Source organism: Erinaceus europaeus, chromosome 23, assembly GCF_950295315.1.
Source record: "Erinaceus europaeus chromosome 23, mEriEur2.1, whole genome shotgun sequence".
Classification (NCBI taxonomy): Eukaryota; Metazoa; Chordata; class Mammalia; order Eulipotyphla; family Erinaceidae; genus Erinaceus; species Erinaceus europaeus.
Window position 1 is genome coordinate 14,621,649 of NC_080184.1, and position 26,828 is coordinate 14,648,476.

The 26,828-nt window shown below is 63.8% G+C and overlaps 3 protein-coding genes across 6 annotated transcripts; 2 read left to right on the forward strand and 1 right to left on the reverse strand.

The window, feature by feature from the left end:
- Positions 1-4,710: 4,710 nt before the first annotated feature.
- On the forward strand, positions 4,711-7,584 carry MRPL34 (mitochondrial ribosomal protein L34). The gene is made up of 2 exons (XM_060182418.1): positions 4,711-5,000; positions 7,136-7,584. Exons 1-2 carry the CDS (start codon positions 4,726-4,728, stop codon positions 7,320-7,322), a joined length of 462 nt encoding a protein of 153 aa, XP_060038401.1. The 5' UTR covers positions 4,711-4,725; the 3' UTR covers positions 7,323-7,584.
- A 2,116-nt stretch (positions 7,585-9,700) lies between these two features.
- On the forward strand, positions 9,701-19,632 carry DDA1 (DET1 and DDB1 associated 1). Of its 2 annotated transcripts, XM_060182429.1 has the most exons (6): positions 10,293-10,365; positions 10,673-10,753; positions 10,832-10,883; positions 10,985-11,046; positions 11,145-11,264; positions 19,621-19,632. In XM_060182429.1, exons 1-5 carry the CDS (start codon positions 10,339-10,341, stop codon positions 11,253-11,255), a joined length of 333 nt encoding a protein of 110 aa, XP_060038412.1. In that variant the 5' UTR covers positions 10,293-10,338; the 3' UTR covers positions 11,256-11,264; positions 19,621-19,632. The 2 variants fall into 2 exon arrangements, with proteins under 2 accessions (XP_060038413.1, XP_060038412.1); XM_060182430.1 differs by lacking the exons at positions 10,293-10,365; positions 19,621-19,632 and adding an exon at positions 9,701-9,747 and having other exon boundaries at positions 11,145-11,406.
- Positions 11,903-25,938, reverse strand: ANO8 (anoctamin 8). Of its 3 annotated transcripts, XM_060182282.1 has the most exons (18): positions 25,692-25,938; positions 25,064-25,174; positions 24,855-24,987; positions 21,230-21,368; positions 20,650-20,746; positions 20,164-20,280; positions 19,945-20,072; positions 19,681-19,842; positions 18,062-18,214; positions 17,788-17,914; positions 17,318-17,373; positions 17,170-17,244; positions 16,007-16,816; positions 14,269-14,460; positions 13,514-13,645; positions 13,310-13,420; positions 12,550-13,132; positions 11,903-12,287 (listed from the first exon to the last, which is right to left on the reverse strand). In XM_060182282.1, the coding sequence occupies exons 1-18, from the start codon at positions 25,798-25,800 to the stop codon at positions 12,025-12,027; spliced, it is 3,498 nt and encodes a 1,165-aa protein (XP_060038265.1). In that variant the 5' UTR covers positions 25,801-25,938; the 3' UTR covers positions 11,903-12,024. The 3 variants fall into 3 exon arrangements, with proteins under 3 accessions (XP_060038265.1, XP_060038266.1, XP_060038267.1); XM_060182283.1 differs by lacking the exon at positions 17,170-17,244; XM_060182284.1 differs by lacking the exon at positions 13,514-13,645.
- Between the last annotated feature and the right edge of the window lie 890 nt (positions 25,939-26,828).

The window sequence follows — 26,828 nt, forward strand, 5'->3', positions numbered from 1 at the left end:
CACTCCGTGCTTCCTTTTACTGGCCACCCATTGTCATTCACCTTTCAGTTGTTGTCATCCTTCTACCAGCTGCCCTCCACCCACTGGCCACCCATCGTCAGCTGGCCAGCTACCGTCTCTGTCTCCACCCATTATCACTGCCATCCATCCACCCACCACGCAGTGTCTGCCGTCCACCCATCAGTATCCACTGCATCCACCCACCTGCCATCCACCCGTCCGTCCATCCATCCACCCATCCATCCACCCACCACGCACTGTCTGCCGTCCACCCATCAGTATCCACCGGCATCCACCCACCCGCCATCCACCTGTCCGTCCATCCACCCACCCACCCATCATTTATGTTCTCCATCTATCATCCATCCCTCTGTCCACCCACCGTTCTGCCATTGATCAGCCAGCCAGCCATCCACGTGTCTGCCCCATCAGTCTGTCCATCTGCCCATCCACTCCTTCATCTGCCCACCCATCATCTACTCATTTTCCCACCATCTGCCACCTTTCCCTCCCTCTCTCTCTCTCTCTCTCTCTCTCTCTCTCTCTGCCAGGTTGCGGACCTTTCCGCCTACCCACCTATCCATGCACACGCTGACTTACTCACCTAACTTTTTTTTTTAAAAAATATTTTATTTTATTTATTTATTCCCTTTTGTTGCCCTTGTTGTTTTATTGTTGTAGTTATTATTGTTGTTGTCATCGTTGTTGGATAGGACAGAGAGAAATGGAGAGAGGAGGGGAAGACAGAGAGGAGGAGGGAAAGACAGACACCTGCAGACCTGCTTCACCGCCTGGGAAGCGACTCCCCTGCAGGTGGGGAGCCGGGGTTCGAACTGGGATCCTTATGCCGGTCCTTGTGCTTTGCGCCACCTGCGCTTAACCCGCTGCGCTACAGCCGGACTCCCCTAACTTTTTTTTTTAAATAATTTATTTCTTTATTGGGGAATTAATGCTTTACATTCAACAGCAAATACAATAGTTTGTACATGCATAACATTCCCCAGATTCCCATTTAACAATACAACCCCCACTATGTCATTCATCATCTTCTAACTTTTTTTTAAAATATTTATTTTATTTATTTATTCCCTTTTGTTGCCCTTGTTTTATTGTTGTAGTTATTATTGTTGTTGTCGTTGTTGGATAGGACAGAGAGACATGGAGAGAGGAGGGGAAGACAGAGAGGGGGAGAGAAAGACAGACACCTGCAGACCTGCTTCACCGCCTGGGAAGCGACTCCCCTGAAGGTGGGGAGCCGGGGGCTCGAACCGGGATCCTCACGCCGGTCCTTGCGCTTTGTGCCACGTGCACTTAATTTTGTGCTTTATTATTATTGTTGTCGCTGTTTTTCCCCAGATGCCTGCTGACCTCTGGCTGACGGTGGTGCCGGGGATGGAACCCGGGGCCTTGGGGCCTCAGGCGGGAGCATCTGTTTGCAGAGCCCCTGTGCTGTCTCCTGCCTCCATTCTTCACTCATCACGCTCCCATCACGTATTCACCTGTGCGCCCAGCACCCCCTGCTATTAGGCCCTCCGTCCATGTCCATCCTCCTGTCTGTCCGTCCACTCACCAATGACCAGCGATGTACTTACTCCTCATCTTCCCTCCCTCCCTCCGTTCATCCTTCCTTCCACCCTCGCATCTGCACAGCCCTGCACTCACCCACCACCCACCCTTCTCCTCATCCTCTCATCTGTCTGTCCTTGCTCACCAGGAATTGCACCAGACACTTATCCATCGATCCTTCCATCCATCGATTGGTCGATTGATCCACCCATCCATCCATTCACCCATCCATCCATTTTTCCATCCGTGGATGCATGTATACATCCATCCAGTCGTCAGTCCATCCATCCGTCCATCCATCCATCCATCCATCCATCCATCTATCCATCTATCTATCCACTAGCCCGTCCATCTGCCCATCCATCCGTCCAAACAAGCATGCACTTACCCATCCAGTCATTCATTTCTTCCTCCATTCATTCATTCATTCACCCACCCATCTATCCATTCACCCATCTATCCATTATCCATCCATCCATCCATTCTTCCATCCATGGATGCATGCATACATCCATTCTTCCATCCATGGATGCATGCATACATCCATCCAGTCATCAGTCCATCCATCCATCTATCCACTAGTCCGTCCATCTGCCCATCCATCCGTCTAAACAAGCATGCACTTACCCATCCAGTCATTCATTTCTTCCTCCATTCATTCATTCATTCATTCACCCACCCATCCATCCATTCACCCGTCTATCCATTCACCCATCTATACATTCACCCATCTATCCATTCACCCATCTATCCATTATCCATCCATCCATCCATTCTTCCATCCATGGATGCATGCATACATCCATCCAGTCATCAGTCCATCCATCCATCCATCCATCCATCCATCCACTAGTCCGTCCATCTGCCCATCCATCTGTCCAAACAAACATGCACTTACCCATCCAGTCATTCATTTCTTCCTCTATTCATTCATTCTCTCATCCACCCACCCATCCATCCATTCACCTGTCTATCCATTATCCATCCATCCATCCATCCATCCATGGATGCATGCATACATCCATCCAGTCATCAGTCCATCCATCCATCCATCCATCCATCCATCCACTAGTCTGTCCATCTGCCCATCCATCTGTCCAAACAAACATGCACTCACCCATCCAGTCATTCATTCATTCATTCATCCACCCACCCATCTGTCCTCCAGCTTTCTGTCTGTGCACTGGCCAGTTGACCCCGTCTTGCCCTCAGGCTCGCGCTGTCTCCCTAAAGCAGGACCCGGAGCCCCCGGAGCCGTGCAAGGAGGGGCAGGGCCCAGCAGAGCCCCAGGCCCGGGGCAGCGGGTGGTGGGACCCCCAGGCCTCGGCTCCATCCCGCTCCCCGGTTCCTCCCTCGGTGTCCATGGCGACCGCAGGCTGTTACGTAACCCCCACCCGGTCGGGCCCGGAGAGGGGCCCCGGAACCAGCATCCCGGCCGGGCCTGCGCCTCGCGGATGGAGGGGTGCAGGCCGCGCCCCCCACCTCCCGCGGGGTCCCGGCACCCCGAGGGGGGCCACACGCGCCACGCCAGCCCCACCCTGCAGGCCTGTGCGGGGTCGGGGTCCCCGGGGCGCCCCCCCGCATCCCTCGAGCGCGAGCGCGGTTTTGGGGACCCCTCCCCCGGTTAGAAGTGAGAGTCTGAGGGCCCTGCAAGCCATTCACCTCATCGAGGGCCCCGAGGCAGGATGGGGGGTCGCGGGTAGCGCGGCCGGCGAAAGTCGGGGCGCCGTTTACATGTTGGCGCGGGGTGTCCGCGGCGGGCGCGGGCCCGGGGCGCTCAGCGCGGGGGCATCGTCCCGCGGCCGCGGCGGCGTTCGGCCCTTTAAGGTTGTCCCTGAAGGGGCGGGGCCGAGAGGCGACGGACGGGCGCGCAGACCAATCGGCGTCGCTGACTCACCTGGCCTACTTATCTGACCAATCACCGCTGGTTTCTCGGGGCCATGGGCGGGCTCTGCGGGCGCCGGCCCCGCCTCCCTGGAGGGCTTAAACAGGCGGAGGGAGGCGGAGGGAGGCGGGGAGGGAGGGAGAGCTGGGGCCTGGCCCAGCGCCGAGGTGGGGGCGCCGCCTGGGGACCTCCAGGAGCTCCCGCGCCAGGATGCTCGAGTCTGGGGTGTGTGTGTGTGTGTGTGTGTGTGTGTGTGTGTGTGTGTCCTCAGCCAGGCTTTGCTCATCTGCCCTGTCCCCTCCAAACTCTCTCTTTCCGCTGACCTTAACACTCCTGCAGACCCCCGGCTCTTTGCCAGAGCTGGGCTGGGGGATTAGGAAGGAATTAGATCCGGCACAGCTCAGTCACAGAGCAGGTGGCTGGGGGTGGGTTGGAGGGTCCCCCTGCAGCCCCGGGGCCCAGGGCTCCCAGCAGCCTCTGCTCTCGGGTCCTGCGTGACCTTGCCCGCACTGGAATTATCGCATTCCCACCCCACCCCCCAGTCAGTGCAATTTTCTTCGCCGTGAGCTTGCAGGGCTCGTTGGAATGTCCTGCGAGGGGCTGGCCAAGAGCCTTCCCACTCTCCTGCTTGCTCAGACGTTTTCAGACACCCTCCCCTTGTCCCCACATCCCTCTGTACGCCTCCACCAAGCTGGAAAATGCCAGGGTGTCCCCAGCCTGTCCCTTGAGGGGTTCTCCTGGGCATCGGGGGAGGATCTGGGGAGACAGTCGGGCGGGGATGGCGTCGGGCCAAAGGGAGGTGCAGGGCCAGGGTTGAGGAGGGTGCATCTCAGGCTTCTGAGGCTCTGCATACCAGCTGACACCTGGGCATTTGCCCCTGTGGGCAGCAGAGAGCCAGAGACGGTGTCAGAGGGGAGGGGTGCAGGGCTCAGATCTGAGTATGTTAGAAAGATTCTCCAAGGGCAGCATCGCCACCACCGCGATTCAGGAATTCCAGAGAGGGGCAGGGACCACGCCAAGGACATGCAGCCCGCAGGCTGCTCGGGCCTCCCGGGCTCCCCGCCAAGGGGCAGGCACTTGGCTGGGGTCAGAGCCAAGCTGCCAGCAACCAGCTGTGTGCCATCTGCGCGGCTCCCGCTGGAAGGCTGGGAGCCACCACTACCCGTCTTCTGCGGCCGCCACCAGCTGCGCCACGGCCAGGGCCAGCCTGGGGCGCACCCTCTGCTGGTAGACAGAAGCGCGGACTACAATTCCCAGGAGACCCCGGGCCCGCGATGGACTGTACGCATGCGTACGCCTGGGACGTGCTTTTCGCCAGCCTCCCGCAGGGCTGCGTGAAGAACGTCCTTCCTACTAGGAGTGCGCAGGCGCACGACCACAACTCCCGGAGGCCTCCGCACGCAGGCCCCAAACTACAATTCCCAGGTGTCTTTGCGGAAACGCCTTCATGGGGCCGAGGTGACCGGGGAAGAGACATGGCTTCCTTGCTTGCGTCTCTGGGTCGTCTCTGGGGTCCTCGCAGTGGGTCGGCGGCCCTGCTGGGTGGCAGGTGAGTCTGGAATGGGGGGTGCCCTTCATAAACCCGGGTTTCGGGTGGCCACGTGGCCGGAGCTGCCTGGGGTGGGCGGAGCCAGACGGGGAAACTGAGTCACAGCCTGGGCGGCGCTGCCCGGCCCCTGCCTTTGGCCCTTCTCCCTTTTATTTGCTTTTTGCTTTATGTATAAAAGAAGCACCGGGCTGAGGCAATGCTGATGGGTAGAACTGCCAGGGGGGTTCCAGTTTCATCAGGGTTGTTGTAGCAGACTTTGAGACGCATACCCCCCTTTTTCATAGCCGAGTAGTATTCCATTCTGTGCCGAGACCGCGGCTGCTGCCGTAGCCACTCATCGGTGTTTGCGTATTTGTGTCCTTCCCGAGCTTTTTGCTACTGAAAATAACAACGATGATAGTAATAATAAGTCTGGGAGGACAGCATGAGGGCTCTCCAAATAGACTCTCGTCCTCAGCACCACCCACCATCAGGCAGAGCTGAGCGGGGCTCTGGCAATAGAAATCACAATAATAAGTCAGAATAAACCATGTATTCATGTCTGAACAGGAGAGAGCGCGGACACAGTGCGCGGTCACATGCAATGCCAGGGATCATTTTTAATTACTATTATTATTATTATTTGCCACCAGGGTTCTTGCTGGAGCTGGGTACCTGCATGACAGGTTCACAGCTCTCAGTGGCCTTATTTAAAAAAAAAAAAAATTAAGGGTCCGGGTGGTGGCGCACCTGGGTGAGCGCACACACACGTGTCACAGCGCTCCAGGGCCCGGGTTCGAGCCGCCGGTCCCCACCTGCAGGGGGAAAGCTTTGCGAGTGGTGAAGCAGGGCCGCGGGTGTCTCTGCCTTTCTCCCTCTCTCCCACCACCTTCTCTCTTGACCTCTGTCTCCATCCAATAAATAAAGATAATTTAAAAAAATTAAAATAATTAATTTTCGTTTTAATGCTTTTTTATTTTTTAAGAATTTCTTTATTGACTCATGAGAAAGATAGGAGGAGAGAGAAAGAACCAGCCATCACGCTGGTCCATGTGCTGCCGGGGATTGAACTCGGGACCTCATGCTTGAGAGCCCGACGCTTTATCCACTGCGCCACCTCCCGGACCACAAGTTTATTTATTTATTTGTTTTCCCTTTGGTTGCCCTTGTTGCTTTTTATTGTTGTGGTTATTATTGTTGTTGTTACTGATATCAGTGTTGTTGGACAGGACAGAGAGAAATGGAGAGAGGAAGGGAAGACAGAGAGGGGGAGAGACAGACAGACACCCGCAGACCTGCTTCACCGCCTGGGAAGCGACTCCCCTGCAGGTGGGGAGCCGGGGGCTCGAACCGGGATCCTGACGCCGGTCCTTGTGCTTTGCGCCACGTGCGCTTAACCCGCTGCACCACCGCCCGGCTCCCAACCACAAGTTTTCTTATTTTACTTTATTTTAACGAGTGATGGAGATAGAGATATGTAAAACATAAACCATAAAAGAGAGAGAGAGAGAGAAAGATATGCAGGAAGACAGACTGAGAGCATGAGACCTACCAGAGCCCTGCTGAGCTCCGGCTGACAGTGGTGCTGGGGATTGAACCCGGGACCCCAGAGGCTTGGGCAGGAGAGTGTCTGCAGAACCATCATACTGCCTCCCAGCCCTTCTTCATTTATTTGTTGTAATAAAGACAGAAATAAGAAGGGGGAGAGAGGGGGTCGGGCGGGGGCGCAGCGGGTTAAGCGCAGGTGGCGCGAAGCGCAGGGACCGGCGTCAGGATCCCGGTTCGAGCCCCCGGCTCCCCACCTGCAGGGGAGTCGCTTCCCAGGCGGTGAAGCAGGTCTGCGGGTGTCTGTCTGTCTCTCCCCCTCTCTGTCTTCCCCTCCTCTCTCCATGTCTCTCTGTCCTATCCAACAACGACGACATCAGTAACAACAAGGGCAACAAAAGAAAATAAATAGTAAAAAAAAAACCCAAAAAAGACGAAGGGGGAGCAGAGAGCAGAGAGGAGACTCGCGCAGCTTCCCGCACACTCCCTGCAGCTGGGGCCCGGGGCTTGAACCCGGGGCCTCGTGCGAGGCGACAGCAACGGCGCCGTCCCATCTCGCAAGCCCACGGCCACCTCCACGGCCGCCCATCTGTCCCCTCCGCCCCTCGCAGGTGCCCGCAGCCCTGGGGCGGCCCCGGGGTGCAGCCGAGCCGCGGCCGGACGCGCGGGACCGAGTACCAGCCCAGCAACATCAAGCGGAAGCACAAGCACGGCTGGACCCGCAGGCTCAGCTCCCCGGCCGGCGTGCAGGTCGTGCTGCGCAGGATGTGCAAGGGACGCAAGTCGCTGAGCCACTGAGCCGCCCCGGACCGGACCCGACCCGACCCGACCCGGGACCCTGCGGCTGGCCACACCGGTGCAGAAGCAGAAGCCCAGCTCACGCGTGGACCTTTCCAGGACCCCGGGGCCGAAAGACGGGACTAAGGGCGCCCGGTCGCCTGCACGCTTCCTGATGTCTAGAATCTTCCAGAAGCCTCCAGGAAGCCGGGCAGAGGAGCGGATTGCTCCCAACCCCGCCCCGGGGGGCTTCTCGCTGTCGGAATAAAGGTCCTCGAGGCTGCTTGGAAGTTTTCTTTGTCTTTACAAGAATCTCTCTTCTCACCATACATAATAATTATTCTTTATTTATTTGTTATTGGATACGCAGAGAGACATGGAGAGAGGAGGGGAAGACAGAGAGGGGGGAGAGACAGACAGACACCTGCAGACCTGCTTCGCCGCCTGGGAAGCGACTCCCCTGCAGGTGGGGAGCCGGGGGCTCGGACCCGGATCCTTATGCTGGTCCTTGAGTTTCGTGCCATGTGCGCTTAACCGGCTGCGCTACCGCCCGACTCCCCGTGCATAATTAAATTTTGTTAACATTTATTACATAATTAAATTTTATTAACATTTATTTGATGGAGACACACATCACAGCGTGCGAGGACCCGGGTTCGAGCCCCGGCTCCCCACCTGCAGGATGGGAAGCTTCACGAGTGGTGAAGCAGGGCAGCGGGTGGCTTGAACCTGGGTCCTTGTGCACCGTGGCACGTGCCACCCGGCCCTGGGTTTTTGGGTTTTTTTTATTCTTTTGCCAAGGCAGAGTCCTGCTCAGCTCCGGCCGGTGGTGCTGGGGCTGGAACCTGGGACCTCAGAGCTTCAGGCAGGAGAGATTTTTTTTTTTCCCAGAATTATTGTGTTGTCTGACTTAAAAAATATAAGCCAGGGCTTAACCTGGTGGACCTCAACTTGGTCACTTTTCCAGTATTAAAAAATAATAATAACAAGTTATTGACTAATGAGACAGGAGGAGAGAGAGAACCAGATGCCATTCTGGTCCATGTGCTGCTGGGGATTGAACTTGGGACCTCAATGCTTGAGCATCTAGTGCTTTATCCACCGCGCCACCTCCTGGCCTGCCTTTTGTTTTATCTTTTTTATTTTTTTTTACCAGAGCACTGCTCAGCTCTGGGTTATGGTGGAGCAGGGGAGTGAGCCTGGGACTTTGGAGCCTCAGGCCTGAGAGTCTCTTGCAGAACCATGATGCTATCTACCCCCACCCCCAAATAAGTATCTTTTAAAAGATAATACAGGGCAGGGGTAGATAGCATGATGGTTATGCAAACAGACTCCCATGCCTGAGGCTCCAAAGTCCCAGGTTCAATCCCCTGCTCCATCATAACCCAGAGCTGAGCAGTGCTCTGGTAAAAAATTGAAAAACCCTTATTTTTAAAAAGTATCTGTTTAAAAAATCTGTTGAGGAAGTCGGGCGGTGGCGCAAAGCGCAGGGACGGGCATAAGGATCCCGGGGTTCGAGCCCCCGGCTCCCCACCTGCAGGGGAGTCGCTTCCCAGGCGGTGAAGCAGGTCTGCTGGTGTCTGTCTGTCTCTCCCCCTCTCTGTCTTCCCCTCCTCTCTCCATTTCTCTCTGTCCTGTCCAACAACAGCGACATCAATAACAATAAATAATAACTACAATAATAAAACAATAGGGGCAATAAAAGGAATAAATAAAATATTAAAAAGAAAAACAAGGGCAACAAAATGGAAAATAAATAGATATAAAAAATTTAAACATTCCCTTTTTGTTGTCCTTGTTTTATTGTTGTAGTTACTATTGTTGTTGTTGATGTCGTTGTTGTTGGACAGGACAGAGAGGGGGAGAGACAGACAGACACCCGCAGACCTGCTTCACCGCCTGGGAAGCGACTCCCCTGCAGGTGGGGAGCCGGGGGCTCGAACCGGGATCCTTGAGCTTTGCGCCACGTGCGCTTAACCCGTAGCGCTAGCGCCCGATTCCCGTTCTGTCCATTTTCATGGGGTGCTGCCCATGCAATCGCCTGTGGGATGCCGGGGAGGGCGCTGAAAGCAGAAGACCCCGGCGCCTTGCAGGACCGGCGGACTACGACTCCCAGGAGGCCTTGGGGCTCGCGCCACGCCCACTTCCGGCACCCGAGCCCGGCCCCGCCCGAGTCCCCAGGGGTGGGGTTTGCGCTCTCAGCGCACCTTGACGGCGCCATGGCGAGGCGGGGCAGCCAATGGGCGCGAAGCCTGTCCTGAGCCGGCCAATGGGCGCGCCCGCAAGGCCCGCAGTCCGGGGGCGGGGCCAGGCCTCGGACCAATGAGCGGCGGGCGGCGGCGCCAGCGGCGTGGGCTACGCCGCGGCTGGAAGTTACTGTGCGGCGGCGGCCAGGCGGGCGGCGGGCGGCGGGCGGCGGCGGCGGTGGCGGCGATCGCGGAAGATGGTGAGGACGCTGCGGGCCCCCGACCCGTGCGCCCCGCAGGATGGCTCCTCGCCCCCGCCCAGCGCCCCATCCCCTCCCCGCTGCCCCTCCCCATTCTCCATCCGGGTCCCATCGCGCGCGTGGCGGCCCCGCCCCCTCGCCCCGACCTCTGACCTCCGACCCGGGGACCCCGTCGTCACCTGGACCCGCACCCCGAGCCCGCCCCTCCTGTCCCCGTCTGGGGTCCCCGGGGCCCCCACCGACGCTCGAGCATTTCCGGGTCGCAGCCCCCCTCCCGGAAGTGGCCTGCGGCGGCGGGGGCTGGGGTCGCTAGGGGGCGTCCCCCCAACTCGGGCCCGGGCCTGGGGGCGCGGGGCGGGGCGGGGTGCGGGGGGTCGCCGGGTCCCCCCCCCCCGAGCCCCCCCGGCTGCCCCCAGGAGGGCGGGAACCCCAGACCCTCCCCCGTCTGTGACCTCACCCCTCCCCGCGTCCCGCTGCCACCCCCCCCCCCCCGTGCCCTTTACACCTGCCACCGCCTCCAGGCAGCACCCAGGCTGTGCCAGGCCCGCATCCGCTGCCGCCCAGAGACACCCGTCCCCCCGCCGGCCCGCGATGGCCTGGTGGGGGCCCCGGCGCGGGGTGGGCAGCGGGGCCCCGGGTGGCGGCCCCCGAGACCAGGCGGGAGGGGTGTCGCTGCGACAGCTTTCAGGGCTTTGTCCGCTGGCCGCCGCTTCCACGCAGCCCTCCCTGATTGCCACAGCCGGGCGGCCACCCTGGAGCAGCGTCTTCCTGGGGCCCGGCCCCGCCCCACCCCCTGCGGGAGGGACCCAGGGCTGTTTCCCGGGGTGTGTGTGTGTGTGTGGGGGGGCTTGGAGCCGCAGCACCCCGGGGTCTCTGTCTGTGGGACCCCAACCCCGGCCCTCCCCGCCCCCGCCTCCGCCTCCAGGCAGACTTCCTGAAGGGGCTCCCGGTCTACAACAAGAGCAACTTCAGCCGCTTCCACGCCGACTCCGTGTGCAAAGCCTCGGTGAGCGCGCGGGCGGGGCGGGGCGGGGCGGGGGCGCCCACTCGCTGCGGGCCTGACCCGCCTCGTCTCTCCCTGCAGAACCGCCGGCCCTCCGTGTACCTGCCCACCCGGGAGTTCCCCTCGGAGCAGAGTGAGTGCGACTGGAGCTAAAGCCAGCGAGGCGGGGCTCGAACCCGGGGCCCCTGTGACTCTGTCTGTCTGTCTGACTGTCTGTCTGTCTCCCCTGCGCAGTCATCGTGACGGAAAAGACCAACATCCTCCTCCGGTACCTCCACCAGCAATGGGACAAAAAGGTGCGGCGGGCAGGGCGGGCGGCGGGCGGCGGGCCGGGGGCGGGGGCGGGGGCGGGGGCGGGCGCACTCAGCCGCCCGCATTCACCCCGCACCCCCAGAACGCGGCCAAGAAGCGGGAGCAGGAGCGGGTGGAGCTGGAGGGTGAGAGCTCGGCGCCGCCCCGCAAGGTGGCCCGGACGGAGAGCCCCGACATGCACGAGGACACCTAGCCCCGACCCCAACCCCGCACCCCGACCCGCCCCGACCCCCGCCCCCGCAGCAGCCGTGTATTTATTGCCCTGAGTTTTTATTTATGCTGAGCGCCGGCCTGGCCCGTCCTCGTGGCTCCACACCGACCCCTGTCCCCCCAGAGCGGGTCCGGAGGGGCGCCCACCCCGCCCGCCGAGTGAGTCTCCAGTGCCACGGGCCCGCCGGACCCCGCCCGCCCTCCCCACCCCGCCCAGTCCCGCAATAAAAGGGTCTTTCCTGCCCGCCCGCTTTCTTGCTCCGCCCGCACCCCCAAGTCCGCAGCCGGGGTTCCCGCAGATGCCCGCGCCCAGCGCTGGCGGGGCTGCACCCCGTGGGGGGGGGGCTGGGCCCTGGGGTGGGAGCCCTGAGCCCCCAGACCGCGCAGCCGGTCGGCAGTGGGGGGGCCGCGACACTGGTCGTGGGGGCCCGGGTGGGAGACGCGGGGGTCCTGCGGGCGCCCAGGTCTCGGCCCCGGGAAGGCCCGCAGGCCGCGACCACGGAGCCCCCAGCGGGACCTGCGAGCCCGGACTCGCCCCCCCCCCCCCCCCCCCCCCCCCCCGCGAAGGGCCCCCCAGGCCTGCGACGAGATGAGGCCCGAGTGTGAGCAGAAGCCCCGGGGCCCCCAGGACACTGTCGAAATAGACTTTTTATTGCGTTTCTGCCGTTTTACAAAAATATGACAAAATAAATTAAGAATAAATAAAGGCCGGGTGTGTCCTGGTGGTGTGGGGCCCCGGCTCCGGCGCGCGCTCAGGGCCAGGCGGGCCAGCACACGGCCGGGGGGCTGGGGCTGGGGCTGGGGCGGGGGCTGGGGGGCGCGCCGGGCGGCGGGAGCGCGTAGAAGCTGGCGGCCGCGGGCAGGGGCGCGGGCCCGGGGGTGTCGGGGGGCCGGCGGGGCGCCCCGGCCTCGGCCCCGCAGTCCCACTGCCAGCAGCCGGCGGGCGGCGTCGGGGGCCGGGGCGGCGCGGGGCTCCGGCTGCGGCGGGCGCGGAGGCGGGGGGCGCCCGGGGGCCCTGCGGGGAGAGGCGAGCCGTTCCGGGGTGCCGCCCTCCCCCCGCGGGCGGGCGCAGGCACGTGGCGGGCGGGGCCTTATTGCTCGATGGGGCGCCCGGTTCGCTCCTGGGGCTGGGGGCCCCGGTGGGCGGGGCCGGGGCTTTGGCTGGTCCCGGGGGTCGCGGGCAGGCCCGGGCCTCTGCCTGGGGGTGCACCTGGATGCCCTGAGCTGGGGGGTCGGTCACACCCGGGGCCCCCCGCCCCCGCGTTAAAGTTGGTGACCTGAGGCTTCCTCCTCTGCGGCCGCGGGCTCGTCGTCGTCCGGGGCCCCGGGGCGCTGCGCCCGGGCGGCGGGGGGCTCGGGCCGCGGGGTCGGGGTCGGGGTCGGGGGGGCGGCGTCGCGGGCGCCCCCGAAGGGGAAGAGCTTGGCGGCGTGGAAGGCCTTGGGCGGCGAGTGGCTGCGCTCGGGGTCCCGCCGCGCCTCGGGTGCCTTGAGGAAGCGCAGCCCCAGGAAGCCGGGCGGCCGCGGGTCGGGGGGCGCGGGGGGCGCCGGCCGCGCGGGCGGGGGGCCCCCCAGCAGCCGCACCTGCAGGGGCAGCATCTGCTTGAGCCGCAGCACGTGGTTGGGGGCCAGCAGCGAGCCGGGCCTCCGGGGCCGCTCCCCGCCCTTGGCCTTGGCCGCCCGCTCGGGCCCCGCGCCCCCCGCGCCCCCCGCCGCCGCGCCCCGCGCCGCCTCCCGCCCGCCGCCGCCGCCGCCGCCGTCCCGCTCCCGCCGCGCGAGCTGCTCCTGCCGCTGCCGCTCCTCGTCCTCCCGCCGCCGCCGCTGCTGCTGCTGAAAGTGTTGCTGCGCCTGGCGCTCGTGCCGCTGCGAGACGGGGCGGGGGTCAGGGGTCAGAGCGGGCCGGGGGCTAGGACGGGGGTATGGGGACCGGGCCGGGGGACACGGGGTGTCAGGGGTGACGGCGACGGGACATGGGTGTGAGGGTCACGGCGCACAGGGTGAAGGGGTGGGGGTCACGGGCCGGGGGACGGCGCCCCGCACCTTGAAGGCCTCGCGCCGCTGGAAGTCCAGCTTGGCCATCTCCTCGGCCACCCAGCCCGGGATGTCGGGGACGGCCACGTGGATCAGGTACTTGAGCAGCAGGGCGAAGTGCTGCGGACACGGGGACACGCGGACGGGCAGTGAGGCTGGGGCGGCCCCCGACCACGCACCCCCCCATAGCCCCCCCTCGTCGCCCCCACCCACCTCCAGCAGGACCAGCGCCACCACGGCGCCCTCGGGGCTGAGCCCGGGGAGGAGGCGGCGCAGCTGCCCGCACTGGCCGAGCAGGAAGCAGTTGACCACGACGGCCAGCAGCCCCATCGCCTCCATGGCCTGCTGCGGGGACAGAACCGCTCGGCCGCTGCCCTGGACCGGGACAGCGGCCACCCGGAACCCCGCCCCCTGGCCGGACCCTCCTGCACCGGGGCCCGCCCCCTGCCTGGTCCAGCCTGCACCGGGGACCCCTCTCACCGAGCCCCGCCCCTATCTGGCCGGGCCCCGCCCCCCGCCTGGACCAGCCTGCACCGGGGACCCCTCTCACCGAGCCCCGCCCCTATCTGGCCGGGCCCCGCCCCCCGCCTGGACCAGCGTGCACAGGGCCCCGCCCCCTCCCTGGCCCCCCCCCCCTGGATCGGGGTCCCGCCCCCACCCGCTACCTGGCCGGGCCCCGCCCCCTGCCTGGACCAGCCTGCACAGGGCCCCGCCCCCTCCCTGGACCCCCCCCACCTGACCGGGGTCCCGCCCCCTGCCTGGTCCAGCCTGCACCGGGCCCCGCCCCCACCCTGGAACCCCGCCCTCTAGCCCGGACCCACCTCCTCCGGGGACTCCGCCCCACAACGGGACCCGCCCCCACCTGGCGCCCCTGCCCAGGATCGCCCCCGCCTCCACCCGAGACCCGCCCCTGCCCGGGACCCGTCCCGAGACCCCGGATCCGCCCGGACCTGGGACCCTGCCCGCACCTGCCAGGGTCCGATGCTGCCGGCGCGCTGGCCGAAGGGCCGCTGCAGCCCCCCGCACAGGCGCAGCGCCGCCCCGCGCATGCCGAGCAGGTTGTGCAGCAGCGCGCACAGCGGGGCCAGCGGGAAGGCGGCGGAGAACAGCGCCACGTAGCCGAACTGCACCAGCAGCTCCTGCGAGGCCTCGAACGTGTCCTGTGGGGCAGCCGCCCTCAGTGCGGGCCGACACACAGACAGAGACAGACAGCCCCCCATGGTGCTCCCGTCTGTGTCTGTCTGGCTTCTGAATCCTGCTCTTCTAAATAGCTTGCATTTACTGTATTCTAGAGACAGACCCCATGGTGGTGCTGGGACTGAACCCGGGACCTCAGAGCCGCAGGCGGGAGTTTATTCCTGCAGAACCCTGTGCTGTCTCCCCAGACCTAATCTCAATTTCCTGAGACAAAGAGCAAGAAGCGGGGCTGGGTGGTGGCGTGTCTGGTTGACCGCACATGTTACAGTGCTCACGGACCCAGGTTCCAGTTCCCCTGGCCCCCACCTGCAGGGGCAAAGCTTCCCAACTGGTGAAGTAGGGCTGCAGGTGTCTCCCTCTGTATCCCCCCATCCCCTCTCGATTTCGGGCTGTCTCTTTCCAATAAATAAATAAAGATAATATAAGGGAAAGAGGTGTGAGACACCTTCCCCCTTGTCATCAGGGTCTCCCCAGGTGGCACCTGGCCTCAAACCCTGAGCCTTACGCGTTGTAAGGCATGTGACTTACTGGCCCCGCGGCGTCTCCATGCAGAGGCTGGCTCGTGTTTATGGTTTCTTTCTCCCATTCATTTTTTTTTTTTTTCACCACTAGGGTTTCACTCCTGTGGGCCTGAATCTTTCAGATATAAGGAGAACCAGAGAACAGCCCAGTAGGGGGCGATGTGGGGAGGGTGCTGGGCGCTCAGGCCTGGGGCCCCATGTCCCACCCCTGACATCACATGCTCTGCTTCTCTCTCCTGCTGTCCGAACGGTGGAAAAGTCAGGACATGCTTTTTTTTTTTCTGCTTTTCATTGCAAAACAGCCCCACAAAAAAATTTTTTTTGAAAAAATGGATCAATTGGGGGCCAGTGGTGGTGCATCCGGTTAAGTGCACCTATTACCAAGCACAAGGACCTGGGTCCGAGCCCCGGCTCCCCACCTGCAGGGGGAAAGCTTCAGAAGCGGTGAAGCAGGGCTGCAGGCGTCTCTGTCTCACTCCTTCTCTGTCTCCCTCCCTCTCAATTTCTCTCTGCCTCTGTTTAATAAAAATTAGGGAAAAAAGAGTGAAAAAATAAGCAAATCTTTCAGAAGAGAAAGCAACAGAGAGAGACCCCAGCGCCAGTGTCCCCCCGGCAGTGAGGCCCAGGCTGGACCCTCCCTCCGCGTCACACTCGGCAGGGCAGCGCGCTACCCAATGAGCTCTCTTGCCAGGCCTGGCTTTCCTGCTTCTGTCTGGTCTTGGCGTGTACAGGTCCCAGCTGAATGGCCTCCTTGAACTGTGCCCCACCCCCACCCCCCGTTATTTTCTGAGAGAGAGAGAGACAGAACAAGAGGAGAGACACCACAGCCGCACCCACCACCCACCGCCCACGGAGCTCTCCCCGGTGCTGCCTCTGGTTTCCCCATGAGGCCCGGGCTCAGATCCAGGGCTTCCCTCAAGTGTGTCTGTCTGTCTGTCTCACCTCTGGTGCCCCGCCCCAGCCCGCCTTCTGCCCCCCCCCCCCGTACCTCGTACTTCTTCATACAGCTCTCCAGCTCTGCCTGCGTCAGCTGTGGGGAGTCTTCCTCCTCCGGGGGGTCGATCCAGGATGCCCGGTTCTGCCTCCGTTGCCTCCGTGCCGAATCTGGCTCTGGCTCTGGCTCCTGCTCCGGCTCCAGCCCCGGCCCGTTCTCAGGCCCTGGGTCCCGGCCCTCGCTCACGGCCTGGCGGAGCTTCACGGGCTCTGGGGGCTCCCGCTCGGGGCTGCCGGCCGCCCCCTCAGCCTCGTCGTCGTCCTCGGCCAGCGTGATCACGCCAGGCTCCAGCCCCTTCTCCACCAGGGTGGGGCTCCCCTCCTCCAGGAGGGCCGCGGGGTCTGGCCACCGGGCCCTCCGCTCGGCAAAGCTGACCCTCTTGAGTCTCAGCCCGCAGTCCAGGAGGCCGGCCTCCTCGTCCTCCTCCTCCTCGTCCTCCTCCTCGTCCTCCTCCTCGTCCTCTTCCAGCTCCGGCTCCTCCTCTAACTCCTCCTCTTCCTCCTTGCCTCCCGCAGGGCTGTCGGGGGCCTCCCGGCCTTCACCCACCGGGGGCCGCTCTGCTGAGGCCTCCTCCTCCTCCTCGGGCGCCCCACAGCCCCTGCCCAGGCACGCGTCCTTGGCCTGGGGCTCCAGCCGGCCGGGGGCCGGGCGCCGCGGGCCCAGCAGAGCCAGGAGGGCGCGGCCCAGCTCCCAGGCTGCGTGCAGGCCCCGGCAGCCGGGGCCCAGGCGGCGGTACAAGTGTGGCTGCAGAACCTCACGGATATCCTGCAGCAGCTGGCGCGTGATGAGCAGCGTGGCGAGCATCTGCGGGCGGGCGGGAGACAGGCGCGTGGGCACGGTCCCAACGCCACCCCCCCTGCCGTCACCCAGCCCACGGGGCCTCCAACCCCCCCCCCCCCGTACTTTGGGCCGGCACAGGATACCCCCAGCGTGACTCTGGGACACGGACGCATGGGCAGGAGCTGCGGAGGGACCACGGACAGATGGACAGAGAGAACACACGGATGGACGAATGACAGACAGAAAGGAGAGCAGAATGGAGGAGGAGGAGGAGGGGAGGGTGCCGGAGAGCCCAGGGAACCCCGGATCCCCTGCCAGCCGGCCGGCCGCCCGCCTGCTAGACTGCTCCCTGAGCCGGGCTGCATGGGGGTCCCCACCTCTTTCAGACGCTCCATGTCCCTGAGGTAGAAGCCGATGTAGAAGAGACACAGGTAGGAGTTGATGAACTGGAACTGGGGGGGGGCAGGCGGTGTCACCCCCATTCCTGGTGCCTCCCTCCCGCTCCCGGCCGAGACCCCCACTCACCAGGACCACTTTGATGATGAGATGCCTCTCATACGTGCTCTCTAGCCGGTAGTTCTCTGGGGGAGGGGCAAGGGATGAGCAAGGGGGAGGCGTGGGGGTCCTGGCGATGGGCTGGGGGACTGTGGGAGCTGTCTCCAGGGACTCGGGTCCAGGGGCAGGTGCTCCGGGATATCTCCCCAGGGTCCCTCCTGGGGATGAGGATTGTGGGAAATTCTCCCCTGGTGATGGGGGATTGTGGGAAATCCTTCCTGGAGATGTGGCGTGTGGGAAATCCCTCCTGGAGGGGAAGACTGTGGGAAATTCCCTCCTGGGGATGAGGATTGTGGGAAATTCCTCCTGGGAATTGTGGAAAATCCCCCTGAAGGGTCCCAAGGATGGGAGACCATGCAAGTTCCTCTCCAAAGATCAGGTGTGGGGTGACGACCCTGGACACCTCCCTCCGGGAGTCGGGGTGGGACCCCGGGCTGTACCCATGTCATTGAGCCACACGGCCAGCTTCTTGTAGCCCTCGGCGCTGAGGCTGACTAGCAGGGCCAGCACGACCTTCGGCAGGAAGTGGGCCAGCCGGGGAAGCCCTTTCACACTCAGCATCAGCTCCTGCCGGCGGGCGGCGAGAAAGGCGGGGTCAGGAGGCCGAGAGGCCGCTGGCCAGGCCGAGGTGCGGTCAGGGTCAGGGGCCGTGTGTCTAGAGCTGAGATGGGGGCTGGAGGCGGGGTGAGGAGGGTCCCCAGGTCTGGGGGTCACCTGCAGCTGAAGGCAGCCCAGCATGAGCAGGAAGATGCAGGCCAGGCAGCCCAGGCACAGCGGAAGGCTGACAAGCAGCTGGAACAGCAGGCGCTTCCAGGGCGGGTAGTAGAGCTCTTCCGCGCGGGTCACCGGGCTGATGCGACGCTCACCCTGGGCCGGGGCACACGGGCGGGTGACGGGGGTCCTGCCTTCCCTGCCTTCCCTGCCCCCAGCTGCCCTCCCAGCCCTCCACTACCATAGCCACCCCCCATTCAAGTCTCCCCAATGTGAATCTTATGTTGTCACCAGGGCTTCTGGGCTCTAAGGCTGATTTATTTTAGGAAGAGACAGAGAGACTCGGGCAGGGGGTAGACAGCACAATGGTCATGCAAACAGACTCTCATGCCTGAGACTCCAAAGTCCCAGGTTCAATCCCCTGCACCAGCATAAGCCAGAGCTGGTAAAATAAATAAATAGAGACAGATGGAGAGACACCACAGCTCTGAAGTTTCCCCTGGTGCAGTGGGGGCCTGGGCTTGAATCTGGGCCCTGTGCCTAGCAAAGCAGGTACACTATCCAGGTGAGCTAGCTTGCTGACACCCCTCTCAGCCTGATATAATAAGAGAGAGGGGGCCAGGCGGTGGTACACCTGGTTAAACACACACATTAAAGGGCACAAAGGCCTGAGTTCGAGCCCCCAGCACCCACCTTCAGGGGGAAAAGCTTCACTAGTGGTGGAGCAGGGCTGCAGGCGTCTCTCTGCCTCTCTATCTCCCCGTCCTCTCTTGATTTCTCCCTGTCTCTATTCAACAATACATAATGATATTTTAAAAAGAAAAACAATAATATAGAGCAGGGATAGAGACCATAATGGCTGTGAAAACAGTCTCTCTCTAATATTATTATTATTATTTTTTGCTTCCAGGGTTATCACTGGGGTTCAGAGCCAGCACTAGGCATCCACTTCTCCTGGTGGCCATTTTTTCCATTTTTACTGGATAGGGCAGACAGAAACTGAGAGAGGAGGGGGAGACAGAGAGGAAGAGTGAAAGGCAGACATGTACAGGCCTGCTTTACCCCCTAAGAAGTGATCGCCCTGCCGGTGCGGAGCCAGGGGCTTGAACTGGGATCCTTGCACTTCATACTGTGTGAGCTTAACCTGGTGAACCACTGCCTGCCTCCCACCCTCTTTTTTAAATTTGTTTTTTCCTTACCAGAACACTGCTCAGCTCTGGCTGATGGTGGTGGCAGAGATCTTATGCCTGAGGCTCCAAAGTCCCAGGTTCAATCCCCTGCACGGCCACAAGCCAGAGCTGAATAGGGGTCTGGGAGAGAGAGAGAGAGCAAGAGAGGTACCACCCATGGAGCTTCCTTGGTGCTGTCTGTGCTGACCCCATTGGCGGGAGGGCTGGTGCCCAGGGTCCCATGCATGGCTGTGTGCTGACCCCGTGTGGCGGGAGGGCTGGTGCCCAGGGTCCCATGCATGGCTGTGTGCTGACCCCGTGTGGCGGGAGGGCTGGTGCCCAGCATCTCATGCATGGCATCCCATTTGATTTTCGGTTCTCCCAGTCGACCCTGCACCCCGACCCCCATCCGCCCAGCCCCTGCTCCATATCACACCCGGCCCTCTAGCACACCCTGAACTGAGGCCTCGGCTCCTCCACAGCCTCCGCGGGCGAGTCCAGGGTCCCCCACTTGTAGGCCAGCTCTGCCCCCCTCCGCTTCCACTCCTCCAGGAACAGCGTGGACCACACCACGTTGAAGAGAGCAAAGACCACACAGGAGACGTCCCGGCTGGTCTGGGGCGGACAGACAGTGAGGGAGGGGCAGGGTGGGGGAACAGGCAGAGCCCGGGAAGGGGCGATGCCCCCCCCCCGGCCCTCACCCACTAGCCCCTGCACCTGGTCCTCCTCGGTGAAAGTGTACAGCACCGAGCCGAAGACGGCGGGGTAGACCATGGCCGACGTGTAGAAGCCCAGCCAGGCGAAGTACATGGCGATCTTCACACCGAAGTAATCACAGATCTCGTCTGTGGGGTGCAGGCGGAGGAACGGGACGTCGGTCAGCTGGCCCGTGCCCCCCCTGCCCTACCCCAGCATCGCCCCGGCCCCCAGACACACCCAGCGGTTGGTTGTCACACACGGCCTGAACCCAGCACTTCATGAGCCGGTTGAGGATACGCTGCTCGTGCACCGGGAACACCTGCTGGATGATCCCGCGGGCCACCAGCTCGGGGACTGCGGGATAAGGTCGGTGAGCCCTGCACGGCCTCAGGGTGGGAGGCACGGAGCGCCCATGGCTTCGAAACAGAGCCACTGGCTCTCAGGTCTGAGAAGGGCACCAGGTCTCTACCACAAGGTGGCCAGCCGGGGCTGGAGGGGAAACCGAGGCCAAGGGCCTGAACCCTGGCACGCCACGCTCTGGTCCCCAGCCTAAGAAAGATGCTCCAGGCCCCGCCTCTCAGGAGGAAACCACACCCCTGTTGCCAGGGCCACGGGCATCCTGCCCACAGATTGGTCCGCGCCGCGGCCCCGCCCCTGGAGGGTAGGCCTGTCTGGGTCCCACGGGGGGATTGGCTGCCGCTCACGCCCGCCCGCCGCACTCACTGATTGGCTGGTCCTCCAGGAAGCGCACGTTGTGCAGAGCCTCGCCCTGCTTGGCGCGCAGATTCTGCAGCCAGTAGCGGATGATGCACTGGCGTTCCTGCAGGGGCGGGTGGGGGTGAGGGGGCGGCCACCCAGGGTCCCGGCAGAGGACAGGCGCTGGGGACCCGGGGACAGGGACCAACAGGGCAGCTGTGATAGGCCCGGGGCCCAGGGAGTGGAACTGGGGGCCTGGGGGACAGGGACTGGGGACAGGAATTGGGGGGACAGGGGCTGGGATCATGGGGACAGGGACGCCCTCAGAGCAGGCAGTGGGGACCTGCGGATAGGGACTGGGGATAGAGGCACAGAGGCGGTGGGACCCGGAGGCAGGGACCAGGCATCTGGAGTGAGGCGCTGGGGGCCTAAGGCCAGGGACACAGGGACAGAGGGAGACAGGGGCTCGCAGTGGCAGCTAGGGCAGAGACGAGGGGCAGGTGCTGCAGACTGGACTAGGCGCCGGGGGTCCAGGGAGGGAGGCTGAGCTGGGGCTGGAACCTGGGGTCTGGGGACAGAGAAGGGGGCCAGGCCTGGGGCGAGGCACCTGCGAGGTGAAGAATCGTAGCTCGCTGTCCACGTTCTCGTAGATGAAGTCCTCCTCACAGGAGAAGCCCCTGGTGCCGCCCCCGAACTCGGCCTTCACGGCTTTGCGCAGGCCCAGCTCATCAGCGCCCCGGAGCAGGCTGTCAGGAAGAGGGGACATTGGGGGTCATGGGGAGACCCTGGCCCACCACCCCAAGCCCCCCCCCCCCACTACACCTGTCCCTACTGGGGCCATGGGAAAGCAGGGGACCAAACAGCCAACTTGCAAGCAAACATTCCTTCCTTTTTAAAAGTTATTATTATTATTATTTTTTTTACCAGAGCACTGCTCAGCTCTGGCTCATGGTGGTGCGGGGGATTGAACCTGGGACTTTGGAACCTCAGGCATGAGAGTTTCTTTGCATCACCATTATGTTATCTACCCTCTGCCCCCACCCTTTTAAAAAGATTTTATTTATTTATTCATGAGAAATGATAGAGAGAAATAAAAATAAAAATACATAACTCCGGCACATGTGCTGCTGGAGATTCAACTCGGGACCTCATGCTCGAGCGTCCAAAGCCTTATCCACTGCGCCACCTCCCGGACAACTCCTTTATCTTTTTACAGAGACAGGAATAGAGTGGGGAGGAGGAGACACCTGCAGCCCTGCTCCACCGCTCGGGAAGCTTCCCCTCTGCAGGAGGAGACTGAGGACTCAAACCCGGGTCTTTGTGCACCGTAATGTGAGCACTCAGAGAGGCACCACAGCCACCCAGTCCCCTTCCCCCTTCTCGCCAGGAATTCACAGGGGATGGTGTTCCCACAAATCCGACACTTCCCTTGCCCCGTGGCTTCTTTTTCTCAGAAAGAGGGTGAGAGGGTGAGATACAGAGAAAGGAGAGACCATACAGCACCCGTCCACCTGTCATGAAGCTCCCACATGCCCGGAGCTGCCGCCTGGCGGCTGGGGGCTCAGCCCACGTCCTCAAACAAAATGAAGCTTGTTGACTGAACTGTGTCCAACCTGTCTGTTTTTAAATATTTAATTTTTGAGAGAGAGACCCCACAGCCCGGCCCACCCTCCATGGGCTCCCTAGGTGCTGTGCCTGGTGCTGAGAGAGGAGACACCCCACAGCCCTGCCCACCCTCCATGGGGCTCCCTGGGTGCTGTGCCTGGTGCTGAGAGAGGAGAGACCCCACAGCCCTGCCCACCCTTCATGGGGTCCCTGGGTGCTGTGCAGAGACCCCACAGCCCTGCCCACCCTCCATGGGCTCCCTGGGTGCTGTGCATGGTGCTGAGAGAGGAGACACCCCACAGCCCTGCCCACCCTCCATGGGCTCCCTGGGTGCTGTGCCTGGTGCTGAGAGAGGAGACACCCCACAGCCCTGCCCACCCTCCATGGGGCTCCCTGGGTGCTGTGCCTGGTGCTGAGAGAGGAGAGACCCCACAGCCCTGCCCACCCTCCATGGGGCTCCCTGGGTGCTGTGCCTGGTGCTGAGAGAGGAGACACCCCACAGCCCTGCCCACCCTACATGGGCTCCCTGGGTGCTGTGCCTGGTGCTGAGAGAGGAGAGACCCCACAGCCCTGCCCACCCTCCATGGGCTCCCTGGGTGCTGTCCATGGTGCTGAGTGAGGAGAGACCCCACAGCCCTGCTGACCCTCCATGGGCTCCCTGGGTGCTGTGCCTGGTGCTGAGAGAGGAGACACCCCACAGCCCTGCCCACCCTCCATGGGGCTCCCTGGGTGCTGTCCATGGTGCTGAGAGAGGAGAGACCCCACAGCCCTGCCCACCCTCCATGGGCTCCCTGGGTGCTGTGCCTGGTGCTGAGAGAGGAGAGACCCCACAGCCCTGCCCACCCTCCATGGGCTCCCTGGGTGCTGTGCAGGGTGCTGAGAGAGGAGACACCCCACAGCCCTGCCCACCCTCCATGGGCTCCCTGGGTGCTGTGCCTGGTGCTGAGAGAGGAGAGACCCCACAGCCCTGCCCACCCTCCATGGGCTCCCTGGGTGCTGTGCAGGGTGCTGAGAGAGGAGACACCCCACAGCCCTGCCCACCCTCCATGGGCTCCCTGGGTGCTGTGCCTGGTGCTGAGAGAGGAGAGACCCCACAGCCCTGCCCACCCTCCATGGGCTCCCTGGGTGCTGTGCCTGGTGCTAAGAGAGGAGAGACCCCACAGCCCTGCCCACCCTCCATGGGCTCCCTGGGTGCTGTGCCTGGTGCTGAGAGAGGAGAGACCCCACAGCCCTGCCCACCCTCCATGGGGCTCCCTGGGTGCTGTGCCTGGTGCTGAGAGAGGAGACACCCCACAGCCCTGCCCACCCTCCATGGGCTCCCTGGGTGCTGTGCCTGGTGCTGAGAGAGGAGAGACCCCACAGCCCTGCCCACCCTCCATGGGCTCCCTGGGTGCTGTCCATGGTGCTGAGTGAGGAGAGACCCCACAGCCCTGCCCACCCTCCATGGGCTCCCTGGGTGCTGTCCATGGTGCTGAGTGAGGAGAGACCCCACAGCCCTGCCCACCCTCCATGGGCTCCCTGGGTGCTGTGCATGGTGCTGAGAGAGGAGAGACCCCACAGCCTGCCCACCCTCCATGGGCTCCCTGGGTGCTGTCCATGGTGCTGAGTGAGGAGAGACCCCACAGCCCTGCCCACCCTCCATGGGGCTCCCTGGGTGCTGTGCTTGGTGCTGAGAGAGGAGAGACCCCACAGCCCTGCCCACCCTCCATGGGGCTCCCTGGGTGCTGTGCCTGGTGCTGAGAGAGGAGACACCCCACAGCCCTGCCCACCCTCCATGGGCTCCCTGGGTGCTGTGCCTGGTGCTGAGAGAGGAGAGACCCCACAGCCCTGCCCACCCTCCATGGGCTCCCTGGGTGCTGTCCATGGTGCTGAGTGAGGAGAGACCCCACAGCCCTGCCCACCCTCCATGGGGCTCCCTGGGTGCTGTGCAGGGTGCTGAGAGAGGAGACACCCCACAGCCCTGCCCACCCTCCATGGGCTCCCTGGGTGCTGTGCAGGGTGCTGAGAGAGGAGAGACCCCACAGCCCTGCCCACCCTCCATGGGCTCCCTGGGTGCTGTGCAGGGTGCTGAGAGAGGAGAGACCCCACAGCCCTGCCCACCCTCCATGGGCTCCCTGGGTGCTGTCCATGGTGCTGAGAGAGGAGAGACCCCACAGCCCTGCCCACCCTCCATGGGGCTCCCTGGGTGCTGTCCATGGTGCTGAGAGAGGAGACACCCCACAGCCCTGCCCACCCTCCATGGGCTCCCTGGGTGCTGTGCCTGGTGCTGAGAGAGGAGAGACCCCACAGCCCTGCCCACCCTCCATGGGCTCCCTGGGTGCTGTGCATGGTGCTGAGAGAGGAGACACCCCACAGCCCTGCCCACCCTCCATGGGGCTCCCTGGGTGCTGTGCCTGGTGCTGAGAGAGGAGACACCCCACAGCCCTGCCCACCCTCCATGGGCTCCCTGGGTGCTGTGCAGGGTGCTAAGAGAGGAGAGACCCCACAGCCCTGCCCACCCTCCATGGGCTCCCTGGGTGCTGTGCACAGTGCTCCTGGTTCCCTGCACCCTCTCCTGCCCCTGACTGTCTGGAGGCCAGGGAAGCTGGGGGTCCTGGCTGCTCCCCCTGCAGGCGACACCCACTTGCCTCTCGTGGGTGGCGGTGAGGAAGAAGGCGTAGGCCCGCGTGTGGCGGTGGTGCCGCACCTGCACGATGAGCTCGGGGACGCCCACGCGGATGTGGTTCAGCAGCCAAAGCAGCGTGTGGTCGTCCGTGGTATCTGAGGGGCCACGCGGGACCTGAGCCTCCCTGCACCCTGCCGCCCGCCCCGGGCGCCCCAGCACGTGCCAGGCTACCTGGGAAGGTCATGAGCACGTCGCAGTTCTCCGTGGGCACCGTCTTCATCCAGGACTTGTGGGACACCAGGTAGCGGCCCGCCTGCAGGAGCCGCTTCCCGAAGAGCTTGTCTGGGGGGTGCGGGTGGGCTCAGACCCCTGAGCCCCCACTCTCCAGACCCTCCTCTGGGGCGCCGCTTACTCGCTTCGGAGGGAGCCCAGCCCTGCCCCCGGACCGCAGCCTCCGGAGCCCTGTGTCGTCGCGATGGGTGCGCTCCCCCCCCCCGCACCCCTGCATTTCCCAGGTGGGGAAACTGAGGCCTAGCGCGCTCCAGGCGTGCTTCCAAGGTCACCCCAGCCCAAGGTGGGATTCGAACCCAGCACCGGGCCACTCGGACCTTTCAAACCCCCATCAGGCGGAGGAGCGAGTGGGTGTCCAATACGGACCCCAAGGGGCGTGCCCAGACCCGTGCACCCCGGGGCCCCCCAAATCCTCCTCCCGCCGGTGGCCACATCCAGCCAGGCCCAGCATCAGCATCCGCAGTGCCCACCCCTGCACCGGCCGCCCGCGCCCCCTGCTCGGCCGAGCCCCCTGGGTGTCGCATGCGCCCCTGCCCGGGCCCTGCAACCCCAGATCGGCCGCTCGTACCCAGCACCCCGGCAGCTGGGGCTGCGGGCTCGCCCTCGGGCGGCGGCCTCTTCCCGCGCTCGGTCTCCAGGGCGGTGCCCCCGGCGCCGGCGGTGCCCGCATCGGCCATGGCCAGGGCCGGGCAGGACGGCGGCGGGGGGGCGCCCCGGAGGAGGAGACAAAGGCCGCGCCCGCCCGCGCCGCCCTGCAGCGCGTTGGTTCTCGTCGCCGCCCGCGCGGATCTCCGGCCTCCCGTCCGCTGGGCGCCGCCCCGGTCGTCCTCTGGGTTGCCCTCCGCCCGCCCGCCCGCCCGATTCACTCTCTGGTACTCGGCGCCGCCCGCCCCGAAAGCGCCGCCTCCTCGGAGTCCCGCCCGCCCGCCCGCCCGCCCGCCCGCCCGCCCGCCCAGTATTTTTCTGCGTCGCGTGCCCACCCGTCCCAGATCCTCTTTCTCCGCTCTGTGACTCGGTTTCCCCGTTACAGGGCTCGCCCGGGGCGTCAGCCAGGGGTGCGCCCGGCCCGGGAAGGTTCGGGGAGAAGCCTTCCTTCTTCGCCGCACAAGGCGCCCTAGATTCGGTGCGGGGCCTCCCCGAGAATGGAGGGCGGGGGGCTCGCCTGGACACGCCCTCTGACCCCGGTGGGCGCCGTCCCCACAGCCCGCGGGGACCCCAGAGGGGCGCCCCTCATTGCAAATATGGGACGGGGTGGGGGCGTCTGGGCTTCTGGTCCCCGGCCACAGGGGAGCCCGCCCCGCCCCTCCCAGTGGCTCATCCCCCCGGCAAGCTGCGAGGGAGCCTCGCCTCCAGCGCCCCTCGGACCCCGGGCCAGCTCAGGGCCAGCTTTCCCAAATGAAGTCCCGGCCGGTTTCGGGGCGCTGGGTGTGTGTGGGGGCGCCCCAGGCATACCTGTGACAAAGGTGTCATCGTCCCACTTTGCAGGTGGAACAGGTTGGCTAGTGGCAGCCTGGGCTTTGCAAAAGAGAACAAAATGTGTGGGTGCGGCGCCCTGCCCGCCCGCCCGCCCCAGCCCAGAACCAGAGAATTGGCCGTGTGACCCCAGAGCCCAGTTGTCCCCAAGTGACCCCAGTCCCCTCTCTGCCTCTCCTGGAGCCTTAGGGAGAGGAGGCTGCGCTGGAGCTCCAGGAAGGCTTCCTGGAAG

What these genes read in the sequence shown, in the direction of transcription:
- ANO8 (XM_060182282.1), bottom strand. Translation starts at nt 25,800, where the DNA reads ATGGCCGATGCGGGCACCGCCGGCGCCGGGGGCACCGCCCTGGAGACC. An exon ending in AGCCGAGGCCTCAGTTCAGG is followed by an intron (nt 18,215 to 19,680) that starts GTGTGCTAGAGG and finishes GCCCCGGCCCAG; the next exon opens with GGTGAGCGTCGCATCAGCCC. An exon ending in GCTGTATGAAGAAGTACGAG is followed by an intron (nt 14,461 to 16,006) that starts GTACGGGGGGGG and finishes GCTGCCCCACAG; the next exon opens with GACACGTTCGAGGCCTCGCA.
- DDA1 (XM_060182429.1), top strand. Translation starts at nt 10,339, where the DNA reads ATGGCCTGGTGGGGGCCCCGGCGCGGG. An exon ending in ACTCCGTGTGCAAAGCCTCG is followed by an intron (nt 10,754 to 10,831) that starts GTGAGCGCGCGG and finishes CTCTCCCTGCAG; the next exon opens with AACCGCCGGCCCTCCGTGTA. An exon ending in ACCAGCAATGGGACAAAAAG is followed by an intron (nt 11,047 to 11,144) that starts GTGCGGCGGGCA and finishes CCGCACCCCCAG; the next exon opens with AACGCGGCCAAGAAGCGGGA.
- MRPL34 (XM_060182418.1), top strand. Translation starts at nt 4,726, where the DNA reads ATGGACTGTACGCATGCGTACGCCTGGGACGTGCTTTTCGCCAGCCTC. An exon ending in GCGGCCCTGCTGGGTGGCAG is followed by an intron (nt 5,001 to 7,135) that starts GTGAGTCTGGAA and finishes CGCCCCTCGCAG; the next exon opens with GTGCCCGCAGCCCTGGGGCG.